Source organism: Theobroma cacao, chromosome 3 (genome assembly GCF_000208745.1).
Source record: "Theobroma cacao cultivar B97-61/B2 chromosome 3, Criollo_cocoa_genome_V2, whole genome shotgun sequence".
Lineage (NCBI taxonomy): Eukaryota > Viridiplantae > Streptophyta > Magnoliopsida > Malvales > Malvaceae > Theobroma > Theobroma cacao.
In genome coordinates, this window is record NC_030852.1 from 36,203,094 (window position 1) to 36,227,854 (window position 24,761).

Sequence of the window (24,761 nt, forward strand, 5' to 3'; positions counted from 1 at the left end):
CTTTTTAAAAGTAAAAATCATATCAAATATAAATTTTAAAAAAAATTTAAAAAAAAATAATTTAAAAAAAAAAATTTAAGAAAAAGCTCCTGTGAGAAGCTTTCTTTTCTCTTCTTTTAAAAATATAAGAGAATTTTTTTTAAAAAAATATCTTCATCTGTTAAAAATAATTATAATATTATTTTTTTAAAAATATATATTTTACGATAATTTTAACTAAAATTATAACTTTTAAAAAAAACTTATAAAAAGAAATTTACAAATAACTTTAGCTTAATTTTAAAAGTTATTATTTTTCATAAAAATTTTATAATAATTTTTAAGTTAGAAAAAAACCAAACTAAACAGGCTCTAAATTGGAACTTGAGTTCAATAGATGTAGTATATAAAATGACCTACTAGTAACAAGAATATTACAAATTCGATTAAGAGACAATATTACTGAATTATAAATAAATGTTAACATTACAAATCTATATTTTTTAAGAAAATGTAATAAATTTAAATTACTTGTTAAAAAATAAATCTCTTCATTAATTAGTACATGATTTTTTAAAAAAAATAATAAAATTTAAATTTCCTCTCTAAATTTAAAAGAATTAAAAAAACGTGTTCAATGATAGATGAATGCGAACTATTGAAATGATAAAAATTGAAAATATCTTATCTAAGATTTAAAAATTTGTGTAAATTTAAAAACCAAAGCTCTTATCTTATCATTGAAGGTGACATGGGAAGTGCAGAATTTAGTTGAGAAAATTTGATTAGGAGAGAGAATAAGGAAAGGAGGGTTGGTGGAAGTAAATGGGAATGTTGAAGCCCATGATTGGGACGGACACCGATCGTTAGTTAGGACGTGGCAGGCGATGATACGTTGAGGAGGGATCCGCAAACGGTGGATGCAGCTTCGGTTTGACACGACACGTGATTGACGGTGATTAGATTACTTTCCAAGTTTGATAAAGCTGGTGACCCACTGCACAGCGACCTGTTTGGTGTACTTGGCTTAATGCAATCTTAGTTGTCACCGAATCAAGTCACAAGTAATTCTCAACTTAATCCAAAAGGCTGCTCCTCCATATACAATTTTATGAAAATTACTTTAAAAAAACAAATAATTAGAGTCGAAAGGAATATTACTTATTTTCACCTTTTAAAGGAATTTTCAGGATTGTTATTAAATGTATGTGTCAGTATTTAGAGGGAAACTTGTGGCATAAGTGGGTTTGTTAGTGGGAATGAGTTGAAAGAGGTAATACTATATATGATATAATGATAATATGTGATAAATTTGGTCAATGTCATGTCATAAACAAATAAAGTTATCAACATTTAATAGTAATCATCTAAATTTAGTTTAAAAAAGTCAAATACAATATAATGTATTGGAGGATTGGTTTGTTTTGTGGCTAAGAAAATGAGGACCACATTCAAAGAAGAAAGGTGCAGCCGATAAATAATAATATAAATTAAAGCCTACAAATTGAGACCCGTCAAGTTAGAGATGTGACATAGTCTACAAAATTGACCCTTTAATAGACGAGCACCACTTATTTATTGGGGTCCTATTCCTATCTTTTGTCTCTCATTGCACTTATGCATGGCTGCATGTGCACACCTCCTTTCCATTTAATCATTCAATTTATGACTTTTCCTATACGATTGGCATCTGATTCCGCTTACGTTTCTCTTCCTTTTTTAGTTTTCCCTTTCGTATGCTTGCTGCGTAACCAGAAAATGTAAGTATATACCCCCTCCCCAAAAAAAAAAGAGGAGAAATTAAAAATAGCACAAAATATGTTTCTAGTGCATAGAGAGAAAAGAAAACCAAACCCGAGTTTCAAACATCAATCAATAATTAATTATGGAATAAGAAATTGAAGAAACATAAACATGTGGTTGGTGTTGTGTAATTATAAGATAGGACAAAAGACCAGCAAATTTGGTGGAAGCAAGAAGATTGTCCCCATCTCCAATGGAACCTTATGTATATACCAGTTCTCATTTTCTTCTAAACTTACTTAACATAAAACACAAACGACAAGTTGGTGAACCAAACCAAAATTAAAGATGGAAATGACTTGGATCATAAATAAGTCAAAAAGAGGCTGACATGAATTCCACCATCACATTAATTCGCTCAACTTGTTTGTGGAGAGATCTCGGATAACGAACAAGTATGCTTAATCTTTGACGTTTGAAAATCAAATCAACTTCATTGAATTTGTAATCCAAACTAATGACTAAATAACCAATCTCATAAATCAATGGTCCCAACCATTTCTTATTTCTAAGTTAGGTTTTCATCCATCATTGAATCTTAATTTGGTCCACATAGTGTTTTTAGATTTGAATATTTTAAGATAATATTGGCCAATTGGAAAACATGTTCTGCATGCGCTTGCAGCCTTTCTTACTTGGGTATTTTTGCCTTATCTTCTATACAAAAGCAATTTGATGGGAGACTTTAAAATTTGGACTTGGGACTTGGACTTGCAAATTTTATGTGAATTTGATGGATTAGGAAAAAGACAGCTGCCTGGCTCCCTGCGAGACTTAAATGAGCCCACATGTGACGACATTCTTTCAAAGTGTGTGGCTCCTTCCTTGTTCCTCCGCCCATCACTTTCTTTAGAATAATATTTTGATTTGGGTTTTGCAACAAATGGGCATCTATTTAAGCAAACGCGAGGTGTGTGTCAGCTGAACCCAACAAAACCATGGGCTGCCTTGTTAATTCTTGTCTCTCTTCTTTGTGCTGGTGGGCTTGGGCTGCCACTATCAGAGGGCTTAAAAGACAACCGGCCAGCGGTAGTGCACACGTTGACATACACATAAACTACAACATGCTCGTCAGGTTTAGGACTCTGACTTTAACCGGTCGCCAACGCCCACCCGTTCCTTCCATCACCCGCTGCGTCAGGTATGATATGCTTTCAACTTTCGCCTGTGCTCTGCACTCTGCACTAATCTCTTTTCTCTGTTTTTTGTTTCAAATTTTATCAGTTTAAAGTTTTAGTTTTAGCGTTAATTGAAAGTGGACAGAAGAAGAAATTGTTGCAGCAGCAGCAATATGAGTGTGAATATGACTACGGGAGGAAGCAGCAGCAAGTCAGCACCAATAATTCGGGAATTTGTTGATGTAGAAGGTGGTGACATCCGTTCCAGAGGCCAATCTGATGGTATCAGATTCCGTCTTGTCTCTTACAACATTTTGGCTCAGGTAGCTTGACTTTTGTCTATTACTCTTGCTTGGGGATCATTGGGTCATTTTCTTATTATTGTTTTGTGTACGTAATCCAAAGTCCCAAGCTTGGAGTTTGAGGGGCTCTTAGTATTATGTTTCTACTTGCAGGCGTACGTCAAGAGCTCTCTGTTTCCGCATTCTCCATCTCCCAGCCTCAGGTGCCCACTTTTTCTTTTTTTTTTTAATTATTTCTGCAATTTGATATCCAAGTGACTTAGTATTGTATAATGCACCAACATCAAACTGCCTTGTACATTATTCTTAATCTTCTGATTGTACTTTATTACAGATGGAAGGCTCGTTCACAGGCTATTCTAACTCTTCTTAAAAACCTTGGAGCTGACTTCTTTTGCCTTCAGGTTTGTTTCCTTCATTGAAATTAAATTCATGAATTTGCACTTATATCACTACCTTCATCGCCCTCGCCTGCTTCTATTCTTCCGTGCATTGACTACGTCAGTGTATACATGCACGCGTATTGAGTGTACTTGTGCATATTATTTTTATTTTCCTTATAAATGGTCTAAAAACTTGCCAGGAAGTGGATGAGTATGATTCCTTTTACAAAAGAAACATGGCGGATCATGGATATTCCAGTATCTATGTTCAGAGAAGTGGGCAGAAGCGCGATGGATGTGGAATTTTTTACAAGAACAACTGGTATGCTGAAACTACTCTCTACTTTTCTTTTCAAACAATTTTCTTGAAAATATATGCAAGAATATCCAAGAATATTCTTGTATATAAACTAGAATTTTTTGTAAGGACAACTGTTTTTAAATTAAATATCTTACTTGTTCTTGGGTGTATATGCATTATGTTTTTTGAGTGTTTTTCCAATGAATTTTGCTTTTATGAGGTCCTCTTTTCGCAATGAAGCCATCATACTATCTTTTTTATTTTTATTTTTAATTGGGAGAAGGAGGATTTGAACCCTGCTCTTTTAACAGGGGATCATGCACTAACTAATGAGCTAAATGTTCGGGTGCCATCATACTATCTTATTTTGCAAACTTACCTCTGCACAATTGCTTCAGTGCAGAATTGCTCGGTAAGGAAACAATAGAATACAATGATCTTGTAGACTTGTTGCTGGATGAAACCTCCTTATCTGCTGACAAGCAGAATGAGACACTGGCTGATGGAAATAATGGTGCTCATGCAATGAATGGTAACCTTTTCTATTGTTATGTTTTCTTTTTGCATCCAGCCACATCCTTATTGTACTTTATGACTTTTTGCTTGAGATTTTGGCATCTGAAAACGACGTTAGCTAGTTACCTTAAGTGTCTGTTTGCAGAAATGCAAGCAATGGGGTAAAAGCATATTGCATTTTAGGTTGGTAAACTATGACTGGTTCATAAATCAGTTTAGATTAATAATAATAGATCATATATTTTGCAGAACTAATATTTAAATTATTAAAATGGTTCTTCTTCTGCTGGAAAATGGCTTTCCACAAGGCAAGAAGTTCAGAACTAGCATTGTCATCAGCTGAGCAAATAACAGCATTTTAATTACAAACAGTCTTCTGATTATATGTATTATAGATAACATCTAAACTACGTGTTTCTCACTGAAGTTTTATTAGTTGATATTGGAGCACAAGCATAGTTGGATGAAGAACAAAAATGATATAGTTCGTCAAATATGCTAAGCAAATCTTAAACCTTTATTTGCTTTATCTATCTGTATATGGATAATTTCACTTTTCCTTTTTCATTTCCTCCTTTATTTTGCTAAAATTATTTTTTGTGATTGAACTTCATATCATCTCTGACTACAAACTAGAAATGATATGGGATGCTGGTATTTCACTTTCTTGGATGACCTGTTTTCAGATTCACCAGTAAAAAGTAGTCCAGAGTGCCGTGGAGATCCCAATGATCCACATGTAAGATTGAAACGAGATTGTGTAGGAATTATGGCTGCCTTTAGACTCAAGGATCCTTTTCATCGTGTTGTTATTCTGGCAAATACACATCTTTACTGGTAAACTATCCAAATTTTCATTTATCCATTTATTGTAAGTATTGTGTTTATACATCTTGGATTCTATGAGGTTGGCTATGCTGAAGCATAAGTATATTTAATGCTGTTTTTATTCCAGGGATCCAGAGTGGGCTGATGTTAAGCTTGCCCAAGCTAAATATCTTTTATCACGCTTAGCTCAGTTTAAAACACTGGTAACAGACAAATTTGAATGTACTCCTTCATTAATTTTGTCTGGTGACTTCAATTCAACTCCAGGAGATAAGGTTTAGTACTGCACTTTATTTATTTATTGCTTTCTGCAGCCTTGCAGTTTGCAATGTTCTGAATGTTCTCATCTTTTCAGGTTTACCAGTATCTTATTTCTGGCAACTCTTCATCAGCATCATTAATGACATGTTTGGAAGAACTTCCCTTTCCATTGTGCAGTGTTCATGCTTTCACAAGAGGAGAACCACCATTTACAAACTGCACTCCAGACTTCACAAATACACTTGACTATATTTTCTTTTCCCCTTCTGACTGCCTAAAACCTGTCAGTATTCTTGAACTTCCAGAGTTGGATTCACCTGATGTTGTTGGTGGATTGCCAAACTATAGCCACCCAAGTGATCATCTGCCTATAGGTGCTGAATTTGAAATTACCAAAGAGTAATATGTTCCAAGTTCAAATCCATTGAGTTCTTTTCTTACCGGAGAATGGTGAAAGAGATAAAAAGGCTAGAGAAAAAGCTGAGAAATTACCCAAAAATATGTTCAGCAGATTGACAGGTAAGAGCAGCATTTGTGTGGGCTCCAAAAGTCTGTTTTTTGGGGTTAAGTTGGGGAGGGGGATCCAAGTTTAGGATATCTGTTTTGGGAATAAGGTATGGCTTTCTAATTTATTTGATAGAAGCATTTGATTTTACAAGACTGTAATAAACTGACTAGTAGACATTTTTGGTTTTGGAACTCGTTGGTAGAGTGAATGCAATTTTTTTAGGACAATACTCAGAAATTTGGAATTGTTCTGTAAGTTGCTTTTGAGACGATATGATTGGTTTCATGATATTCTTGGCTATTAGCTCTCATGTATGATACTTTGGTGTTCTGGGCATCTATGCTAAGTCTATTTTAAGAGGGAGGGCTGGATTAAGTTGTGTGGAAGCAATCAATTTTTAACTTTGTGGTGGGGCATTTCATGCTCAAAAATTGTGGTGAAAGCTTTCAATACAGGCCAAAGTAATGAAGACGTGCTGAATTGCTCATGTAACATGTTCCTGTATTTGGTTGGCATCTTCCAAGCGTCTGTTAACGTGAGATAAATCTCAGATAACCTGGAATCATTCATGTCATGTCTTAGAATGAATGTAAGCACCATCTAGTGTCGTGTTGTAATCGTACTAATGAAGATAAACTTTTGATTTGCAATGCCGGGAGTCAGGGGATGAGATTAACCAAGGATTTCGACCCCTTCCTTTCCCCTTTCTCTCTTATAATTCAAATCATAGAAGATCATTAATTCTAAGCATCCCGAGTTCCTAAGTAAGAGGAATATCATAGGAGAACAACCGCAGAAGATGAATTTGTTGCTACTTGTTAGTAATCTGCTCATATTTATTAGTAAAAACTAAAAACTATGATCTTTATTGCAAAAATCTTGAAAAGTGAAAGGCAAATGGAAAAAGTTGGGACTAAAGAGAATTGGAAATGTTATAATGAAAGTGAGGAGGGAGACCAAACATGAGGACCGTCTGTTTTACAATAGTGCTAGTTGCTTTCGTCTGTCTTTCTTTTTTCCCATTTACTTGCTGCTGATGAACGTCAACCTGTCATTGTTGTAAGACGAAAGGAAGCAACTTGCATTGGACCAAAGAAAAGAGAGAAATATGGTAAACAATGACTAGCACTTAATTACGCTGCGTCTCTGAGCCTTGCAAATTAAGGTTAGTGCAGGCAGATTGGATGGTACACAGGGACAAGCACTAGCATAGCATTACCAAGGATGAAGGTCATATCCCAGCGTCTTTTCCTATTTGATTGGAAACAGATTTAATTTCGCTAAACGCGACCAACTCCTATATTTGGAATACCAACAAAAGTGGAAGCGCAAGGGCAATGGTAATTGTCAGCAAGCTTATGGTGATTACTGTTTGACCATTTTTCCATTCAATGCCTAAATGTGTATCTTCAAACTGGGGTCACTTCCCTAATCATCACCTTTTACGTCCTTCATACTACATGCCTATCTCTACTTTCTTCCTCTCAACCAAGTCGAGAATATATTTGGCAACAATTTGCAGTGCTCTCTTTTTTTATTGTTTTTTCTTTAGCACCATAAGGAAGCAAGAGTCACAAAGGCCTAATTCCACTGCATTATTTCGTGTGCTGAATGCATTGCATTCAATTCAAAGAATATTCTGGGTCCACAATGATATCATGCTGCCTGCCATAATTCTCCTTTCTCAAGTGCCTCGAATCATTTTGCTGTTCAATTAATGGATATTAATTTTGTCTAATTATTCAATTTTTGCATCTTAACAAACAAATAATTCTACTTATGTTAATATTTATGAATTAATACCACGCCCTTGCTAATTGCTATATCTTGATCGATTATCTGTATACCTTTGGACATTAATTTGAAGAGAAAAGAAAAGAAAAGCCAGTTAATATGTATAGTTAGGTTTTCAGCAATGGTTTCTTTCATTCTTTTTAGTTATTACAATTATTGTTGAGTTGTCAATAGATTAATATGTTTCTTAATCTTAATTTCTCACCAATTAGAGCTCATATTATATATGTAAATACAATGTGATGTTTGATGCATGTATCATATACATGTACATGTGTGTGTGCGCGTGTATATATATATATAAACACTTGCACTTGCATATATATGGAACATATTTTATGCTCATAGCTAGCTCAGCACTGCCAACTGATCAGATGGAAGTAAACTTCACCAAAAAGAGTATCGTCAAAGCTTTCAATCTCTTGCCAGAGCGTCACCATAAACTTATTACTCTATCAAACCTTGACCTTCTTTCTGGCCGCTTTCCTGTGACATACTTGTACTTTTATCACAGACCTTCGATCAATAATTTGTCATCCACCGTTGAGTCGCTCAAGAGTTCCCTCGCCGAAACTTTGAGTTACTACTACCCTTTCGCCGGTCGAATAACGGAAGACCCGGATACAAGCGAGCCGATAATCATATGCGACAACACTGGTGCTCTCCTGGTGGAAGCCCAGGCCAACATCCCTTTGAGGAAACTGGACTTGTACAATATTAACGACTCCCTTCAAGGGAAACTAGTGTCCACCGACCCAAACTTTCCTTTGCAAGTCCAAGTAACACATTACACTTGCGGAGGGGTGTCCATGACTTTCACCTTTGACCATGCACTAGGCGACGCAAGTGCTTTTGGTAACTTTCTTTCCTCATGGTCCCAAGTAGCTCGAAAGATGCCACTATCTTGCATCCCAGATCACGGGAGAAACCTTCGACCTCGCCTCCCTCCTACATATCGTCCTTGCTTGGATCAAACTTTTGTCAAGTGCACGCTTGAAGAGATTAGGAACATACCTAAGACCAACATCTTGCTTAAGCGCCTTTATTATGTTGACGCCTCCAGCATTAATAAGCTGCAAAGTCTTGCATGCGCCGACGGCAACAAGAGAACAAAGATTGAGGCTTTCTCTGCTTATATATGGAAGGTTATGGTGACCACCATTGATAAAAGCCACGCCAAGTGCAAGATGGGTTGGTTAGTTGATGGACGTGGTAGACTCAATGGCTCCATGTCCAATTACATTGGTAATGTCTTGTCTGTGGCTATCGAAGAAGCAAGCATTGTAGAAATAAAGCAGGGCTCCATATCGGAGATTGCCAATAATGTTCACGAGGCCATATCAAAGGTTGCTAATGAGGAGCATTTCTTGGATTTGATTGACTGGATAGAGTGCCACAAGCCTGGACTGATGCTACCAAAAGTAGTTCTAGGTCGGGGAGGGCCTGCCCTTGTTCTCTCGTCCGGACGTAGATTTCCAGTAGCTGAATTGGACTTTGGCTTTGGTAGTCCCGTGCTAGGCACAGTGTCCTCCATCATTGAAAAAAGCGGAGTTGGCTACATGAACCAGAGGCCAAGTGCTAGGAGTGATGGCTCATGGATCGTTTCAGCAATCATATGGCCAGAACTGGCGGCAGCATTGGAGTCTGATTCAGTTTTCCAGCCCCTCTGTGCATCTCATCTCCAAATTTGATGCTATATATTCCACATGCCAATAATGAGCAACTTAATAATGATATATATATATATATTATCTTCAAACAAAAGGTGTGGTAACTAAGTTAAATGGGGATCCTCTACTGTACTTGTTAGAACACTAGGCATTAGCAAATAATTAGCATATATATGTAACTATTGTAAGCCAGTGATAAAATTGTGACGACCTTGTTTAGTTATTTGCACTAGCTACCAAACCATTCCATCAAAGTATACAGCAATGAATGGAAGAGAAAAAGGGGTAAATCATGATTCTGATACACCTCTCCAATCGATCATCTCATGGCAGACTTACTGCATTAATATATCAGATAGAAGATAGTCCTCAGAAGCAGCCGATGACTACAGTATGCTTGGTTTGATGTTATTTATGTGCTGCCATCGTGAGCTTGTGTGGAGCAGAGACTGCCCCGATGGAAATATGTGGGTGAATGGAAACGAGATGATTAAGCCTGATAATAGAATTATGGAAAACGCCATGAATATATGTATCATGAGATTTTTAGCTACATTGAGTAACAAATTGAGCTTTTGGCCAAAAAACCAAATCGGTATATATAAAACAATAGAAAGTATTTACATTGAATCTCATGAATTTGTCAATCTCTTCCTTTGAACTCCTACTAATTACCTTTTCTCATAATTTCTTTGTATGACTCATCCATCTCATAAACACCTAATTCAGTGTTTCTTGGGGAACTTGCAACCCAAACACCCACAACTGCTTTGTTGTTTCTTATTTCATCCTACATCAAAACCCTAATTCCCAAACAAGAGAGAGAGAGAGTGTGAAAGAAATCTATTTTTTACACAGTAAACTTCCGACCTATTGACTCCACCTAGTTGGCATTATATGAAAAACAGGATTCTATCTTATAACACCAAACACAGATTAACTTTGGGAAGCTGATCTCTACTGATTGACGGGTAAATGGTTCATGATTTCTCCATCCACACAGGGTAAGCCTCCAAATAATATACCACGGACTCCCATCTTACATAGGGAGCAACTTGACTGTGATACTTGGAACTTAAATTCTTGCAGGAAAAGTTCCTGAAAAATTTTTAAACGGATGTATTTAAGATAACACCTTATAATATATGTGAAGCAAACTAGTAAAAGAAAAATAAATCAAATAAGTGCAAGTTTAAAGCCAAATAAAGGCACTTTCATACAGAGAAAGTCCTTACACTGGTGGTTATCCCCAACATCTTTTTCCATGATGCAAGTAAGTCATAACAACCCCGAACAAGCCACTTCATCTTCTATAAGATTCTCTAAAATGCAGGCAGCCTAAACCTGTTACATGTAACAGTTCAGTCAGCAACCTAAAAACTCAAATGCACATCACATTCTTGTCATAAGAAGCAAACACACAACTTAAAACATATAATCTAGTTCTTCTTTTCTTTCTTTTTTTTTCTTTGAACTGATAATAACTTTATGGTACATGATACATAGGGAAAAAATTTAGGTTCCTGTATTAACATTAGAACTTCAGAACCATCAAGCACTAGTCAATGAAAAAAATTTCCTGCACAACAATACAAGGATCACCTTCAACCACATCAGGAGGGAAGCAAACTCAATAGCAGATGGATTGGCAAGGCTGGAGTAACAAGGGACTCAACATTTGAAGCATATTTTGAAATCCACAGCAGGGAAAATCCTTACTGAACTCCTGAACACCCTCTGCTGATAGGTTTTATAAGAAATCCCAGCACGTTGATTCACTCGACTGATTATGTCTCATGACCACTGTACTTTTTCAGAAAGCTAGGAATGCTGTGCTTTTGTTATTCATTAACTTGTTCTTTTGTGAGAGGACCATTGTTTTGACTCTGTAATATGGCTCTCTCATTTCCATGCAAGCCTCCAATGGCTTCGCTCTCTGCAAGCTAGTCTCCTTCCTTGAGAATCATACAACAATAAAATTCCTGCCTTTCAAAAAAAGAAAAAAAAGAAAAAATTTCCAATAGAATTCACCAAAAATTTTGCAAAAGAAGAAGAAACAAATAAAGGCATCACCAAGATAAAAGGTAGGTTGTCGTTACATACTTATCATGTAATTAGGAGCTTTATGTCTCTTTTAATTAGGGGGACAGCAGAAATTTTTTTGGTGAAAATTTGTACTTATGATTGCATCAAGTGATTATTCTTATACGTTTTTCTTTAGGCATTTTGGGACACAATCCAAAATTCTCTTGTGAGATAGAGAAGTAAGAATAATAAAAAGGTAAACTAATGGCTTTCCCACACTTAACTCTTACCCTATAACTAATTTACCATCAATGATGCCTAGAATATTCAACAAATTTGCCAAGTAATCTAATTATTCTAGGCTTCAGAGGGAGCAGACATGCAAATGGACAGCATGAGCAGAGATTCTTAAATTGGAGATATTTTTGCCAAACAAATAGAAAAGGTCAAAGAAGGGGTTGTTTGTCAATATTCTAACCCAACTAGCTCATGAAACAAAGAGACGGGTTAGAGGGACATTTTCAGTGACATCTCAATAAATATTAGATACCCCAAACAATTATGTCCAAGGCTTGATTTTGTAAGTTTTGATTATCCAACCTTTGTGTTTCACATGTATTGAACACAATCATAACCATTTCAAGAATAATTTAAGAATTTGTTCACAAATACAAACATAGAATGACATATCATATGAGTTTTAGATTTTCATGAAATGAAATTCTCATTATATCAATAGATAATAAATTTCTTTACAAAATACAGGCATTAATATAGTAAGGAATTAAAGATACATTCTTACCAATGTATCCTCACCATATTGCATCCTACTCTTTCTAAAATTTAGTACCATTATATCCCTGTCATACAGTAGCCACAGCAGCTGTGCCCACTATCCATATCTAAATATGGAGGGAAGAATATCTTTATCAAGCTAATACCAGCAGAAGTGGGAATGTATTTCCTTTGCCTATTTGTATCTGTTTGCCCCACATCTGAGATTCTTATCTCATTATCTAGTCTGGTTCTGTATGTCAAGACAAATTTTTGGAGATTTTTCATAATTAGTAAGTTAAAATTTTCTAATAGGTGATAATTCATTAGTTTCCACACAATACTCATCTCCAATACTAACCATAAGCAAAAACTAAATGATAGATTTTTACATTTCTGTTAAGACGTACCTTTTAGGGTTAAATATATAAGCAGGTGATGGCAAGGTCTTTCATCCAACTTTTCTAGAAAAGTTATGACCTGTAAAGCCCCAAGTGCCTTATGATGAATATTAAGACCTGCAAATCTCCATTATAGCTTGAACCACCTGTGTGCACTTTAAAAGGATTAGAATCAGGGAGCAACAACTAACAAGTTCAGGAAAACCATCTTTCCATTCCTAACCTATTACACAATCCATCTAGAGAGATCACCTCAATGGCTCAACCTGTCCTATATCAGGTACTCACAGAGTGAAAATTTTTGCAGACGATCTGTCAAGTCAAAAGCAATTTGTAGCAAGTGCAATCAAAAACATAAATGTTGGGAAAATACACATGACTTGAAGAGCTAGACATTTTAGTCTTTTAGAGTAATAAAAGATGCTAGAAAAGTACCTTAAACCTAGCTCATGCATGAGGGTGAACTCCTTTTCTTGTGAGCAGCTAGCCTGTAAGGAAAAGAGGGAAACAATACACACTTTTATTATAACGGACAGAAACCCACAGTCACAGCATAAACTCCTAGTGTATAGCGAAAACATCTAGCAAAGCCAAACTGCAAAAAGCTTTAATGCAAGGATAAATACTAAGATTACATATAACAGGATGAAGCAACGAACCTCTAATGTTTAACAACCAGTATGAATTTTTTGCGAGGATCCAGAAAGATATCACTGCAAGAATATACCATACAGAAACTTTCACCCAACCTTTAGGTACTGTGCTCATTCTTGATTAGACCATGCTGATGGCAGATGCCACTCATGAATCAATGTTGTATATGTAATTTCATCTAAAGGTAGTCCTTCGCTAGCCATATGATCACATACTTTAAAAGCATCTTCCACCCTCCCTTCCTTACATAACCCGTTTGTAAAGGCATTATAAGTGACAACATCTGGGACTATTCCATTCTTAACCATCAAACAGAGAAGCTTCCCTGCTTCTTTCATGTTACCCAATTTACAGTAACCATCAATCATGACAGTATAGGTAATTTTGTTTGGTTGTACATTGGATGAAGACATTTCCTGCAAGAGACTCCCAACTTTATCCATCTGGCCAAGCCTACAATAACCTCCAAGTAATGCTGTATAACAGACAACATTTGGCACCAAGCCCAGTCCTCTCATTTCAAGAAGAAGTTGTCTTGCATCCTCAGGAAGACCCATGTTGCACAATCCATGTATTAGAGAAGAATACGTGCAAATTGTTGGTGGGATACCCTTACTTTTCATGTCATCATGAAGTTTAAAGGCCGCCATAATATTCCCATTTTTACAGTAAGCTCTGATCAGTGTATTGTAAACAACAGCATTGAGGTCCACTTTGTTAGTAACCAACTCATCAAACAGGTTTTGACACTCTTCAATTTTATCAACTTTACAATATCCGTCCATCATGATTGCATATGTATAAACATTGGAAACAATACCATGTCTTTTGCACTCATCCCAAATATTAGTAGCATCTTTCATTTTCCCCATATTTGAAATGCCATGTAATAGCAAATTGTAAGTATAAATGTCTGGCTGAATTCCGCGCTTAAACATCTCTTCCTTTAACCTAAAAGCTTCCTCCACTTTCCCCGCTTTGCACCATCCCAAAATCAGTGTATTGTATGAGACCCTATCTAATACCAAACCACTCTGTATCATCTCCTTTAGAAGCCTAATAGCCTCTTGCATCTTACCTGCTTCATATAAACCATGTAATAAAGCATTTGAGGTCACAGTATTGGCTGCAAAACCTTTCTCAAAAAGCTTAAACCAAAGTTCAATAGCCTCAGAATGCTTTCCGTCCTTGCAAAGTCCACCAACCAACGTAGTAATCAACCTATCATTGGGCCTTAAATTTTTCAATAACATTTTCCTGGTAAAATGTAGAGCAGAATCAAACCTAGACTTCATGCATAACCAATGAATTACAGAACTGAAGGCACCGAGGTTTATAGATAACCCTATAGATAACATTTCCTCTAAAAGATGCTCAGCATGCTCCATTTGGCCAGTTCTGCACAACCCCTGGACAAGTGAATTCAATGTAACAGAATTGGGAATCATCCCCTTGGATAACATCTCATCCCTTACACCAAGTGCCTCATCAATATTTCCCATTTTGCAGTAGCCATCAATTAATGTATTATATACAACCTCATTTGGGACAAACCCCTTACCAGACATTTCCTTCAAAACAAAATTGGCTTCCTCAAATTTATTCAATTTAATCAAACCATTGATAAGAACACTAAAAGTAATGAGGTTGGGTTGCACTCCATGTCTTGTCATGTTCTGTTTAAGCTGAAATGCCTCATCCAGTCTGCCACTCTTGCATAATCCATGGATAATATTATTATAAGTGACTACATTTGGTGCAATACCCAAGTTTTCCATCCTAGAGAACAGGGCAAAGGCGTCCTGAATTCTTCCACCCTTGCAAAATGCATTTATCATAGTAGTACACAAGTACACATCGAGGGAGACAAAACGAGACAAAGTTTCAAACACTTGATAGGTCTTTTGCAGTTCATTAGCCTTGACTAAAGAACTCAAGAAAAAGTTGCAAGTCTTGGAAGAAGGAAACATACCCTTGTCGGCCAGTGTGAAAAAGACATCAATAGCGGAAGTAAAACCCGCATTTTTGAACTGGGTGCAATAGAGATGAAGCAACATATCAACCCCCATAACCCGGGGAACCCCCTTAGAAAGTGTATTCAAATCCGCCAATGCAGTAGTAATCTGAATATGATCAATGGTAGTATTGTTAGGAGAGGAAAGCGGCAGCTTCCCATCAATCAAACGAATGAAGAGCAATCTAGCAGGTGAAGAATGATTGGCAAGAAGAAGCAAAAGAATCAAAATACAATAGGATCGAAGGGTAAATCGGAAGTTGAAGGATTGAGAAGCAAGGTAAAAAAAATGCAAAGTGGTTTTGGGATTGAGATGCGAAGAAATGGCTGAGAAGAATCGATCAAAATCGAGAGGCGACAAAAGAGGAAGGAGCTGTTTGCATTTGGAAGAATCTAGGGATGACTTAGAGAGAATACAAGATAGCCTACCAAGCAGACCCTGGTTATTGTTATTATTAGAATCGTTGGAAGAGTCGGAGTCGGTTAGATTCAAAGGCGGCTGAGGCTGCTGTTGAGGGTTGAATTGTTGGGCAGCTGCAGCAGCAGAAGTAGTAGATGTTACGCAGGTTAAGGGGCGTGTGATTGGGGTGTAGATATAGATGGGTTTGTTGACAGCCAGTCTCCTCAAATCCATTGCTAACAATGTTTGGATTTCTGGGGAAAAAATAACCAGTTGATTAAATTGAATATGGCATCATGTCGTGGGGCAGTTGATTTGAGAGGATAATAAGCAGCCACGCCCATGCTAATTTAGACAACAAACACATACCCCTTCCTTCCTTTTGCTTTTGGAGACTTAGTTTAGATTAGAGCCCACAGAAACAATAGGCCAATTGCAGGTAGCTAAACAGAAAGAAGAAGAAAGCCAACAACATGAAACGACGGAAATGAGGGTTTAGGATTTAGACGGAGATGCAGAGCGGACAAGGGTAGGGGATAATGGAGATGGTTTCCGTTCATATGGGCCTCAACCCAACATGTAATTGGATTGGCTTAATGGGTTAACCGACTTTCGGCCCTATTAGAAAACCTTCCTCACTCAGTTTAGCCCTTGTCCAAAATTGTCAAACGCTGTTATCTTCATCGTCAACAGTGCCAACACTCCATCGCCATCTTCATCAGCTTCCGAAGTCAATGACGTAGAACGCTTTCATCAGCTCCTTCTCTTTCTCATTCTCTCCAATTTTTTTATCGTCATAGTATACAAAAATTCATCAAAATCAATTACGCCACTGTTGTCAAATTTGTCTTTATTTACCATTATTCTGTTGATCTCTTCTCCACATAACACTTGCTTTATAATCTAAACTTGTCATGCCAATATTCAGCTCAGTGACATCAATACCACCGGAATATCGTTGATATCAAAGAGCTCAAATATCTCTTTCAGTTGTTGTCTCTTTTCATCATTTAACGCACAGTTGTGTCTATTAATCGTATTCATAGATGTTGACCCTCTGTTAACCCTTTCCATTATATTTTGAATTGTAAGATTATACATATACATATATATATATCTATAGAAGTATTTGATTAAAAGGGAAACTGCTGATTAGTAATTATATATCTTGTGTTAAATTATTTTGAAAAAGAAGATACTGCATCCGTGTGTATATATATATATATACAATCAAGGGCGAAGCCCCCTTATGTGACGAGGGGTCAAAATTTTTAAAATTTTTTTCATAACATATAAAATTTTTTAAATATTCTATTACTAGTTTCTTCAAAATAATATTTTATTTAATAATTAATATAAATAAAAAATAATAAAATAATTTCACTTATCTCATTCAATTTTAATTTTTTTAATTTATAATATTTTTTTATTTATATTTATTTATTTTTATTTTATTTGTTCATATGTTATAAGTTTCTACAAATATTCTTTCTCAAATTTCTACAAACCATTAACCATATTTTTTTTTTTTGATTATGTAATATGTAGTATCTACCTTCTACTTGTCATGTTTTTCTTTTTTATGTTATATAAATTTTATTTTTTATGATTTTAATATTTAAAAATTAATAAATTATTATATAGTTATCAAATAGAAATTGTAATATTACATTGTTACTTAAAATTTCATCAACATATCATTTTTTTTATTAATTTTTATTATGTAAGAAGAAATTAATTTGAGTATTTTTTTATATACTTTACATTTTATGTTTAGTTAAAACGAAATTCTCTTAAATATATAATATTTAAATAATTCTAATTATATAAAAAAATTATTAATCTTATATATCGTTTTTAACTATTTATATTTTACGAATTATAGTTTTATATTTAGTTTCATATTTCTATTATCAATATTTTTATTATTGATTGAATTTATCATATTAATTTTTTAAAATTTTTAACTTTTATTTAATTGTATTTGACTTTCTCAATAAAATTTAGTTAACTATACAGTTGATGAATGCAGAGCAAAATTAAGACAAAGTTTACCACAGGACAGATAGCTAATTTGTAAGCTACTTAAGTTGTTTACTTATGGTTATCGAGGTGATGGGGGCCAGGTTCGAGTTTCATTTGGTTCACACCTGAGAGGATCAATTTTGTGGCTCGCAAGTCAGAATTGGTTAGTATATAGTGACCACTCAAACTCAAGGGCTGGACCGAGCCCCAGTTTTGGGGATATCTATGGAAGATAAGGATTGATGCGGGAAACAGAATATTGTATATACGTAGAAGTATTGGATGTATATGTCTCCTTGGTCATAGACTTTTGGGACGGAAAAGCTTGTTTCTGGCTCTTTGTATTTGCTTTCTTCACTCTCTGCCCACACAATATATATGCACTCCCATCTTAATTAGTTACTTAAAGTTTCTTGTTAGCTTCAACCATATATATATACATATGCATCACTCCTTTGGGTTATTCATTTCCAAATTTAACACTTGGATTTAAATTGCTGACAAAATTGTTATAGCACTTGCCGGCTACAAGGTGGTGATGAATTAATATTTGTTTAATTTGTGAATAAACCCGAAACCATGTGCAACTTCCCCAAGTTGCAGATGCCAGATGCCATTCATTTTTAAAATGTATAAAGGCCAATGCCCGCAACAAATTTAAGCACTGGGCCAGCAGACAGTGAGCATCCATAAAACAACGGTGTGGAGGCACCACTGGGTTTAGCATCAACAGGCACATGGGTTTCCAACCCCATCACCCTACGCCGCCTTACTCTTGCTGCTCTTACAATACAAAAATCTCACCACTAAAACATACACTTGCATTATTCTTTTGTACCCACTGGATTTATTTCGTTAACTGGCAAAGATTACATAACAGCCGACTGCTAATAGAATCTATTTATGACAAAAAAAATAATAAAGTATACATCTAGTAATTAAGATAAAATTCATCAATCATTTAATCAGCTCAATAATTCATTAGTGAATTTGAGTTACTTTAAGTTAAATAAATGATTAGACATTTTATTAATTTTTGTTTTTCTTCTACTTAATTTAGTAGCTAGTTCAACTTATCAAAGTAAAATTAGTATTTGAGTTTCAAAATTTAGTTGCTATGTATTATGACTTTATATTTGAAAGTTGGTGCAATGAGAGTTTAATAATTTATATCATGATTTTTACATCAATGAAATTTAAAGATATAAATTGTAAATATTAAATTTTGAGGTTTTATTTATTACTGATGTCGATTGTTGTGCAGAGAAATGTGCATGACCGAGCCGGGCATTCTAATTAAGTTAAAGCTCGGGCTAGGTTTAGTTCGACTATTTAATTATTATTTTTCATGTAATTTAAAATTAAAATTAAATAATATAAGAATATAAACAGGTTAAGCCAAACTATGTTTAGGCTTAAGAATTTATATCCAAATTCTACTTAACATCATGCAAGTCCATATATTTTGTTATCTAAAAATGAACTTAATAACGAAATATATGGTTTCGCACCTACAAATATATAAGAACTTTTTCCCATTGAAAACTGTATGATCAGTTTTTCATATAAGTAATCAATTAAACCGACTCTTGTTGTTCGTTGCAAGAAATATGTATAGGATTTCTGGTGGCAGCTTCTACAAATTGCTACCATATTGTTTATTGCATGAAAATTAAAATGGGCAAGCCCTTTATGCCACATTTATACTTCATCTAGTTAGTTATGTTATAAATTTGACATTTTGAACTTTCTTAAATGTCACGACAAGTATTAATTTCGTTATTTAAATTTTATCTGAATTTAATTATAGAATATTTTAATCTCATTTAATCAAGCTGAAAAATATAAGATAATTATTACCACTTTTACGAGTAAAGTGTTCTGAAGAATTACTATTTAATAGTAAGCTAGCATTTATAAAAAGTATATATAATTAACGGGGATGAATAGAGAGTAGAGAAGGATTTTCATAATTTACCGTTCCAAATGTAATCCTAATTATAAAAGGAAAAAATGAAATCCCATGGTGCCGATTACTGATTAGCCTCAGCGGTATTACTAAAGTTGACAGTCGCCTAAATTTTCTCAGACAAAAAGAAAATAGCTGCGGGTGCTGCTGGCATCACATGCTGCCACATACCCCCTATCAAGTATAAACAGTCCCCTCCAAAGCACGAAATTTTTTTCTTTTCTTTCCTTTTGTTGTTTTTTTTTGTTGAGGGCCTTATAAATAAAATAAATGAGGCCACGTAAAGAGTTGGATCGCAAGCACCAAATTTTCAATCTGAAGAGCAACCTCCGCCCTCGTCCAAAACAATATTCCATAAGCGACTTACTGCTCAGGTTTGTGATGGCCGGACAGTCGAGGAAATGGATGATTCTAGTGGCGACGATTTGGATTCAAGCGTTCACCGGCACGAATTTCGATTTCTCCGCGTATTCCACGGAGATGAAGCGAGTGCTGGGGATATCGCAGGTGCAGTTGAATTACCTGGCTGTGGCGTCGGATATGGGGAAGGCCTTCGGGTGGTCCTCAGGGTTGGCTCTCACGTATTTTCCTCTGTGGGTGGTGCTCTTCATGGCTGCTTTCATGGGCCTTTTTGGTTATGGAATTCAGTGGCTCGTCATTCGGAATGTCATCTCTTTGCCGTATATGCTGGTATGCTCCTCCCCTCCCCTTACTCCTACCTCCCTTGTCTTTCCAATCCCTTCAATTATCTGACTTATGAAATACTGCCTGCCTGCAATTCATCTCGCATCATATTTCATCCTTGTCTTAATTTTGTTCTAATTTCCCGTTTCTGGTATTGGTCGATAAATTAAGAGACCTCTATTTTCTCATTTCTGGAACCTCCAGAAATAATACTACTGTACTAGTAATAATATTTTTTATTTTTACGTGCACTTGCGAAGAACCCGATAAGTAAATCGCGTGGTCCACGGATGACTGCAGTGCAGTGTGAGTGTGATTCGATTCCACTCTGTTTCTGGCTGGCTTCCTAATTTCTGTTTAAAGTTTTTTATATCTTTATTAGACGTTAGTTGTAGTACTACTTTCTTATTACTCCTACCACACTTTTTTTTTTTTTTAATTTGAGGGTAAATCTTTTACTTCAAAATATGAGGCCTAAGCCTTCTATTTTGAATTTGAAACTTTCTCTCTCTTTCTTCTGGCCGCGCAGTACTAATATTCAACTATTTATTTAGACTTATTAGTTTGATATTGCTCTCGAAAAAAGTTGGGTTTAAAAAACAAAATGGGGTTTAGGGATTTTACATGTTTGATATTGCTCTAAATAATTATAATATCTTAAAAAGGACACCGTTACAAATTAAAGAATGACTCATTTTCAAAGTTTTTATGTAATTATTGTTAAGATATATATTAAAAATAATTATTGTGAAATTTCATTTAAAAAAATTAATTTTTTTAAAGAATTAAATTGTTTCAAACTTAAACTTAAAATTGAGTACTTATGTTCTCACTCTGTTTTTATGTAAGATTCATGTCCACGCAGGACCATGACACACCGCAGCACCACTTTTTTTTTTGAAGAATCTTCTTTTCATTTAAATAGGCTTTTTTTTTTAACTTACTTTGTACTTCAAATGTAATGTTTGAAGGCTTTTTAATATTTAGAATAACTAAAAGAATCAGTCATACAAAAATGGAATTGTAGACTAATAATGTTAATCTTTTTAAAGATTATTATCTTATTTATCAGCGATTGAATTTTTAAATTTCATAAAAAAGTTTATATAATTAACAGTGTTCATTCATTAATTATAGGGTAACTGGTGACACTGTTCATTCAATATTTCCTTGTATAGCAACTCCTAAACTTGGTTAAAACAGCCAAAATGGAACGAGTCCCTGCACTTTATTCCAGGGATATTGGTGGTTCTCATATAATCAGAGTGTGATCGATGCACTTTATCTTTATTGGAAGAAACTTCCGGGTGTCCACAAGCAAAGATTTTCTGCTTGCTGCTAACTCTCGCTGTTAATGTGGAATAGATTTGTTTCTATAGAAGGCCAGTTTTCTGTTTGTTTGCTATATTTGTCTGTTTGTGCTTTTTTCGGTTTTTGGGCACTTGCCAGAGGAAAGAGGGAGGAAAATGGGGGTTGGGCCTGGAATGTTGTTTGAATGTGCACAAGCACAACCCAGAACCTGGTTTTGGCCCATACAAGTTCAATCATCCCTCAAGGCCATTTTCCCGTTGGGGGGTTCTTCCGCGAACCTTCTCGAGAAAGCTTAACTTTAGGGTGCCCTAGCAAAATCTATAGCATGCAGAAACGCACAACGCATGAACCATCTCTTTCTTGTTTGATCTTGGTTCGACTGATTGTGTGAAGGTATCTAGCTTGTACCTTGACCTTGAATAGTTAAATCAAGATTACGATGATCATTTTCCAGAAGCAAAAACTATATATGTATGTATATAGATTGTCATTCACATGGTTCGTTTTAGTCCCACTTGACCTTAACAACATTTTACAGAGAAAATACAAGTTGTTTAACCGGTTGAACCAATGGGCAAGTACCCACTTCGCATAAAGTAATTTTTTTGAGCATTTTTCAGTACTAATATTATGAAGACGACAGTTACTGAGTTCATTTTTAACTCACAAAATCATTTAATTAGTTTAACTTAGTCCGGGAGCAGCACTGGTCTTTTTCATTTGAGTTTTATAGCTGTGTTGGACTTAAGGATCTTTTTTAAACACTCAGAGACAGCAGGTGACAGATCCATGGCTGTATTGCTTTCATGTCCAGAGCACGTGGGTTGACTTGAGATGTTTGGTACTTGGTACATGTAGTTTCTTTTTTTCTCCATACCTTTCATGAGTGTGTGATTATGGCAAACCAATGAAAGGGAATGTATTCTTCAGTGTACTGGAAATTATTCAAATTCCAGAGAAAGAACAAATTAATTCCCTGAAATTACAGATGAGACTTGTAGTTGCCATGATATGATTTAGACAAATAAACTACCATTTCATATAGGTAATTGTTATCATTTTCACTTCATCATCTATGGGATCTTCATTTAAAGCAAAAGTAGCTAGTCATGCACGCATGGTTTTAAATTTTTCTTTATGGTTGAATAGTTTAGTGATACTTTCTTGTTATCACAGGGTACGTAGCTATCAAACCATATATGATTACCCTTGGTTTGTTTTTATGTGGCAGGTTTTTTGTCTGTGTTTGTTAGCAGGATGTAGCATATGCTGGTTCAACACGGTTTGCTTCGTTCTTTGCATAAAAAATTTCCCAGCTAACCGAGCCCTTGCTTTATCCCTCACAGTAAGCTACAACGGTGTAAGTGCAGCCTTGTACGGCCTAGCTGGTGATGCAATCAATGCATCATCCAGTTCGCTATATCTTCTTCTGAATTCCCTAGTTCCCCTTATCATTTCGATTGCAGCATTGGTCCCTATTCTTCGCCAACCGCCGGTGGACCCTCTTTCCCCGGAGGCAGTCCGCAGTGACTCCATTATGTTTCTACTATTGAATGTGTTAGCCGTCTTAACCGGTGTTTATCTCCTTATTTTTGGCTCAAACGCAACAGATTCAACAACAGCTCGTCTGCTCTTTGGTGGAGCTATTTTTCTTCTGGTTTTCCCCTTATGTGTTCCTGGTGTTGTCTATGCTCGACATTGGTTCCATCATACGGTTCATTCTAGTTTCCAACTTGGAGGATCCGGCTTCATTCTAGTGGATGATGATGATCTTGAGCTTCATAAACGGCTTTTAAGCCGTGAGGCTAGTTTCAATGATCGGAATGGCTCATTGAGTGATGATGCATCTGAATACAAAATGGGCAGCCAAAAGTGCATTGATGAAGACAGTGCAAGATGTTGTGAGAAAATGATTGGAAAAGATCAATTGGTAATACTAGGTGAAGAGCACCCAGCTCAAGTACTTGTTAGGAGATGGGATTTTTGGCTATACTACGTTGCATATTTTTGTGGGGGAACGATTGGGCTTGTGTACAGCAACAATCTAGGACAGATTGCACAATCACTGGGAGAGAGTTCCAATACTGCCTTGCTTCTCACTCTTTATTCATCCTTCTCCTTTTTTGGCCGCTTGCTTTCAGCTGCACCTGATTATGTTCGCGCGTAAGTAGAACTTTTTAAGTTTTAGCATAACATTGGCAAAGATAAATTGATTAATGCTTTAGCGGCAACAGTACTAAAGCAATGATATGCCAATTAATATGCGCAGGAAAATGTACTTTGCAAGAACTGGGTGGCTGGCCATTGCTCTATTGCCAACCCCAATTGCTTTCTTCTTGCTGGCTGGATTAGGCAATTCAATGGCATTGCGGGCAGGAACTGCACTTATCGGGTTGAGTTCGGGGTTCATATTTGCTGCCGCAGTTTCAGTTACATCAGAGCTATTTGGACCGAACAGTGTAGGCGTAAATCACAACATTCTCATCACCAATATCCCGATTGGATCACTCGTCTATGGTGTTCTTGCCGCAATAGTTTACGATGCCAATGCAGGCAAAGGCCTGAAGCTAAGCTTCGCAGATTCAGTAGTATGCATGGGGAGGCAATGCTATTTCTTAACATTTGTGTGGTGGGGTTGCTTATCCATCTTGGGGTTAGCTTCTAGTCTGCTATTATTTCTAAGAACCAAGCATGCATACGACGCTTTTGAACGGAATCGTGCATTGGCAGAGGCTTCTCAAGAGAGCTAGCGTTGCTGTGCAACAAATAATGCACACGCAGTTTTCACTTGCATTCTAATTTTTTGCTTCCGAACGAGTAAATTTTAGGGAGAGGAGAGGAGACAGTTTTGCTTGTAACTATCACGTCTTAGCCATTCTACTCCCTTCTAAACTCAACTCTCCCCTCCTCTCCTCTACTCTCCGGCTGAGCCTTGTCAAACATGTACAAAAATAAAAAATTAAATAAAGAAATGAAAATTTCCCTATTAACCCAACTAATATTTATTTATTTATATATTAAAAGGAAGAAAGTGAAGCTAA

General features: G+C 35.8%; 4 protein-coding genes across 10 annotated transcripts; 3 read left to right on the top strand and 1 right to left on the bottom strand.

The window, feature by feature from the left end:
• LOC18606938 (carbon catabolite repressor protein 4 homolog 4) lies at positions 2,706-6,329 on the top strand. Of its 6 annotated transcripts, none has more exons than XM_018117777.1 (9): positions 2,706-2,923; positions 3,046-3,223; positions 3,356-3,405; positions 3,537-3,606; positions 3,786-3,907; positions 4,285-4,418; positions 5,089-5,239; positions 5,358-5,505; positions 5,586-6,329. In XM_018117777.1, the coding sequence occupies exons 1-9, from the start codon at positions 2,721-2,723 to the stop codon at positions 5,892-5,894; spliced, it is 1,365 nt and encodes a 454-aa protein (XP_017973266.1). In that variant the 5' UTR covers positions 2,706-2,720; the 3' UTR covers positions 5,895-6,329. The 6 variants fall into 6 exon arrangements, with proteins under 6 accessions (XP_017973266.1, XP_007040903.2, XP_017973270.1 ...); XM_007040841.2 differs by having other exon boundaries at positions 3,064-3,223; XM_018117781.1 differs by having other exon boundaries at positions 2,821-2,923; positions 3,039-3,223.
• Positions 8,070-9,688, top strand: LOC18606939 (anthranilate N-benzoyltransferase protein 1). Its single transcript, XM_007040842.2, has one exon. The coding sequence runs from the start codon at positions 8,132-8,134 to the stop codon at positions 9,482-9,484; it is 1,353 nt and encodes a 450-aa protein (XP_007040904.1). The 5' UTR covers positions 8,070-8,131; the 3' UTR covers positions 9,485-9,688.
• On the bottom strand, positions 10,471-16,025 carry LOC18606941 (pentatricopeptide repeat-containing protein At4g19440, chloroplastic; the record flags this gene model as incomplete). Its single annotated transcript, XM_018117160.1, has 5 exons — positions 10,471-10,561; positions 10,699-10,807; positions 11,066-11,449; positions 12,673-13,151; positions 13,323-16,025. A coding segment is annotated over one exon (2,598 nt), but the record flags the coding sequence as incomplete, so codon positions are not given.
• Positions 19,898-24,707, top strand: LOC18606942 (protein NUCLEAR FUSION DEFECTIVE 4). 2 transcript variants are annotated; one of them, XM_007040850.2, is made up of 3 exons: positions 19,898-20,415; positions 22,952-23,883; positions 23,990-24,707. In XM_007040850.2, exons 1-3 carry the CDS (start codon positions 19,996-19,998, stop codon positions 24,468-24,470), a joined length of 1,833 nt encoding a protein of 610 aa, XP_007040912.2. In that variant the 5' UTR covers positions 19,898-19,995; the 3' UTR covers positions 24,471-24,707. The 2 variants fall into 2 exon arrangements, with proteins under 2 accessions (XP_007040912.2, XP_007040913.2); XM_007040851.2 differs by having other exon boundaries at positions 20,022-20,415; positions 22,977-23,883.

Bases quoted from the DNA above. Each gene is read 5' to 3' on its own strand.
- LOC18606939 (XM_007040842.2), top strand. From the start codon at position 8,132: ATGCTCATAGCTAGCTCAGCACTGCCAACTGATCAGATGGAAGTAAAC.
- LOC18606942 (XM_007040850.2), top strand. From the start codon at position 19,996: ATGAGGCCACGTAAAGAGTTGGATCGCAAGCACCAAATTTTCAATCTG. The intron at 20,416-22,951 runs GTATGCTCCTCC...TTTATGTGGCAG, and splicing joins TCTCTTTGCCGTATATGCTG to GTTTTTTGTCTGTGTTTGTT. The intron at 23,884-23,989 runs GTAAGTAGAACT...TAATATGCGCAG, and splicing joins GCACCTGATTATGTTCGCGC to GAAAATGTACTTTGCAAGAA.
- LOC18606938 (XM_018117777.1), top strand. From the start codon at position 2,721: ATGGGCTGCCTTGTTAATTCTTGTCTCTCTTCTTTGTGCTGGTGGGCT. The intron at 2,924-3,045 runs GTATGATATGCT...GAAAGTGGACAG, and splicing joins TCCATCACCCGCTGCGTCAG to AAGAAGAAATTGTTGCAGCA. The intron at 3,224-3,355 runs GTAGCTTGACTT...TTCTACTTGCAG, and splicing joins CTTACAACATTTTGGCTCAG to GCGTACGTCAAGAGCTCTCT.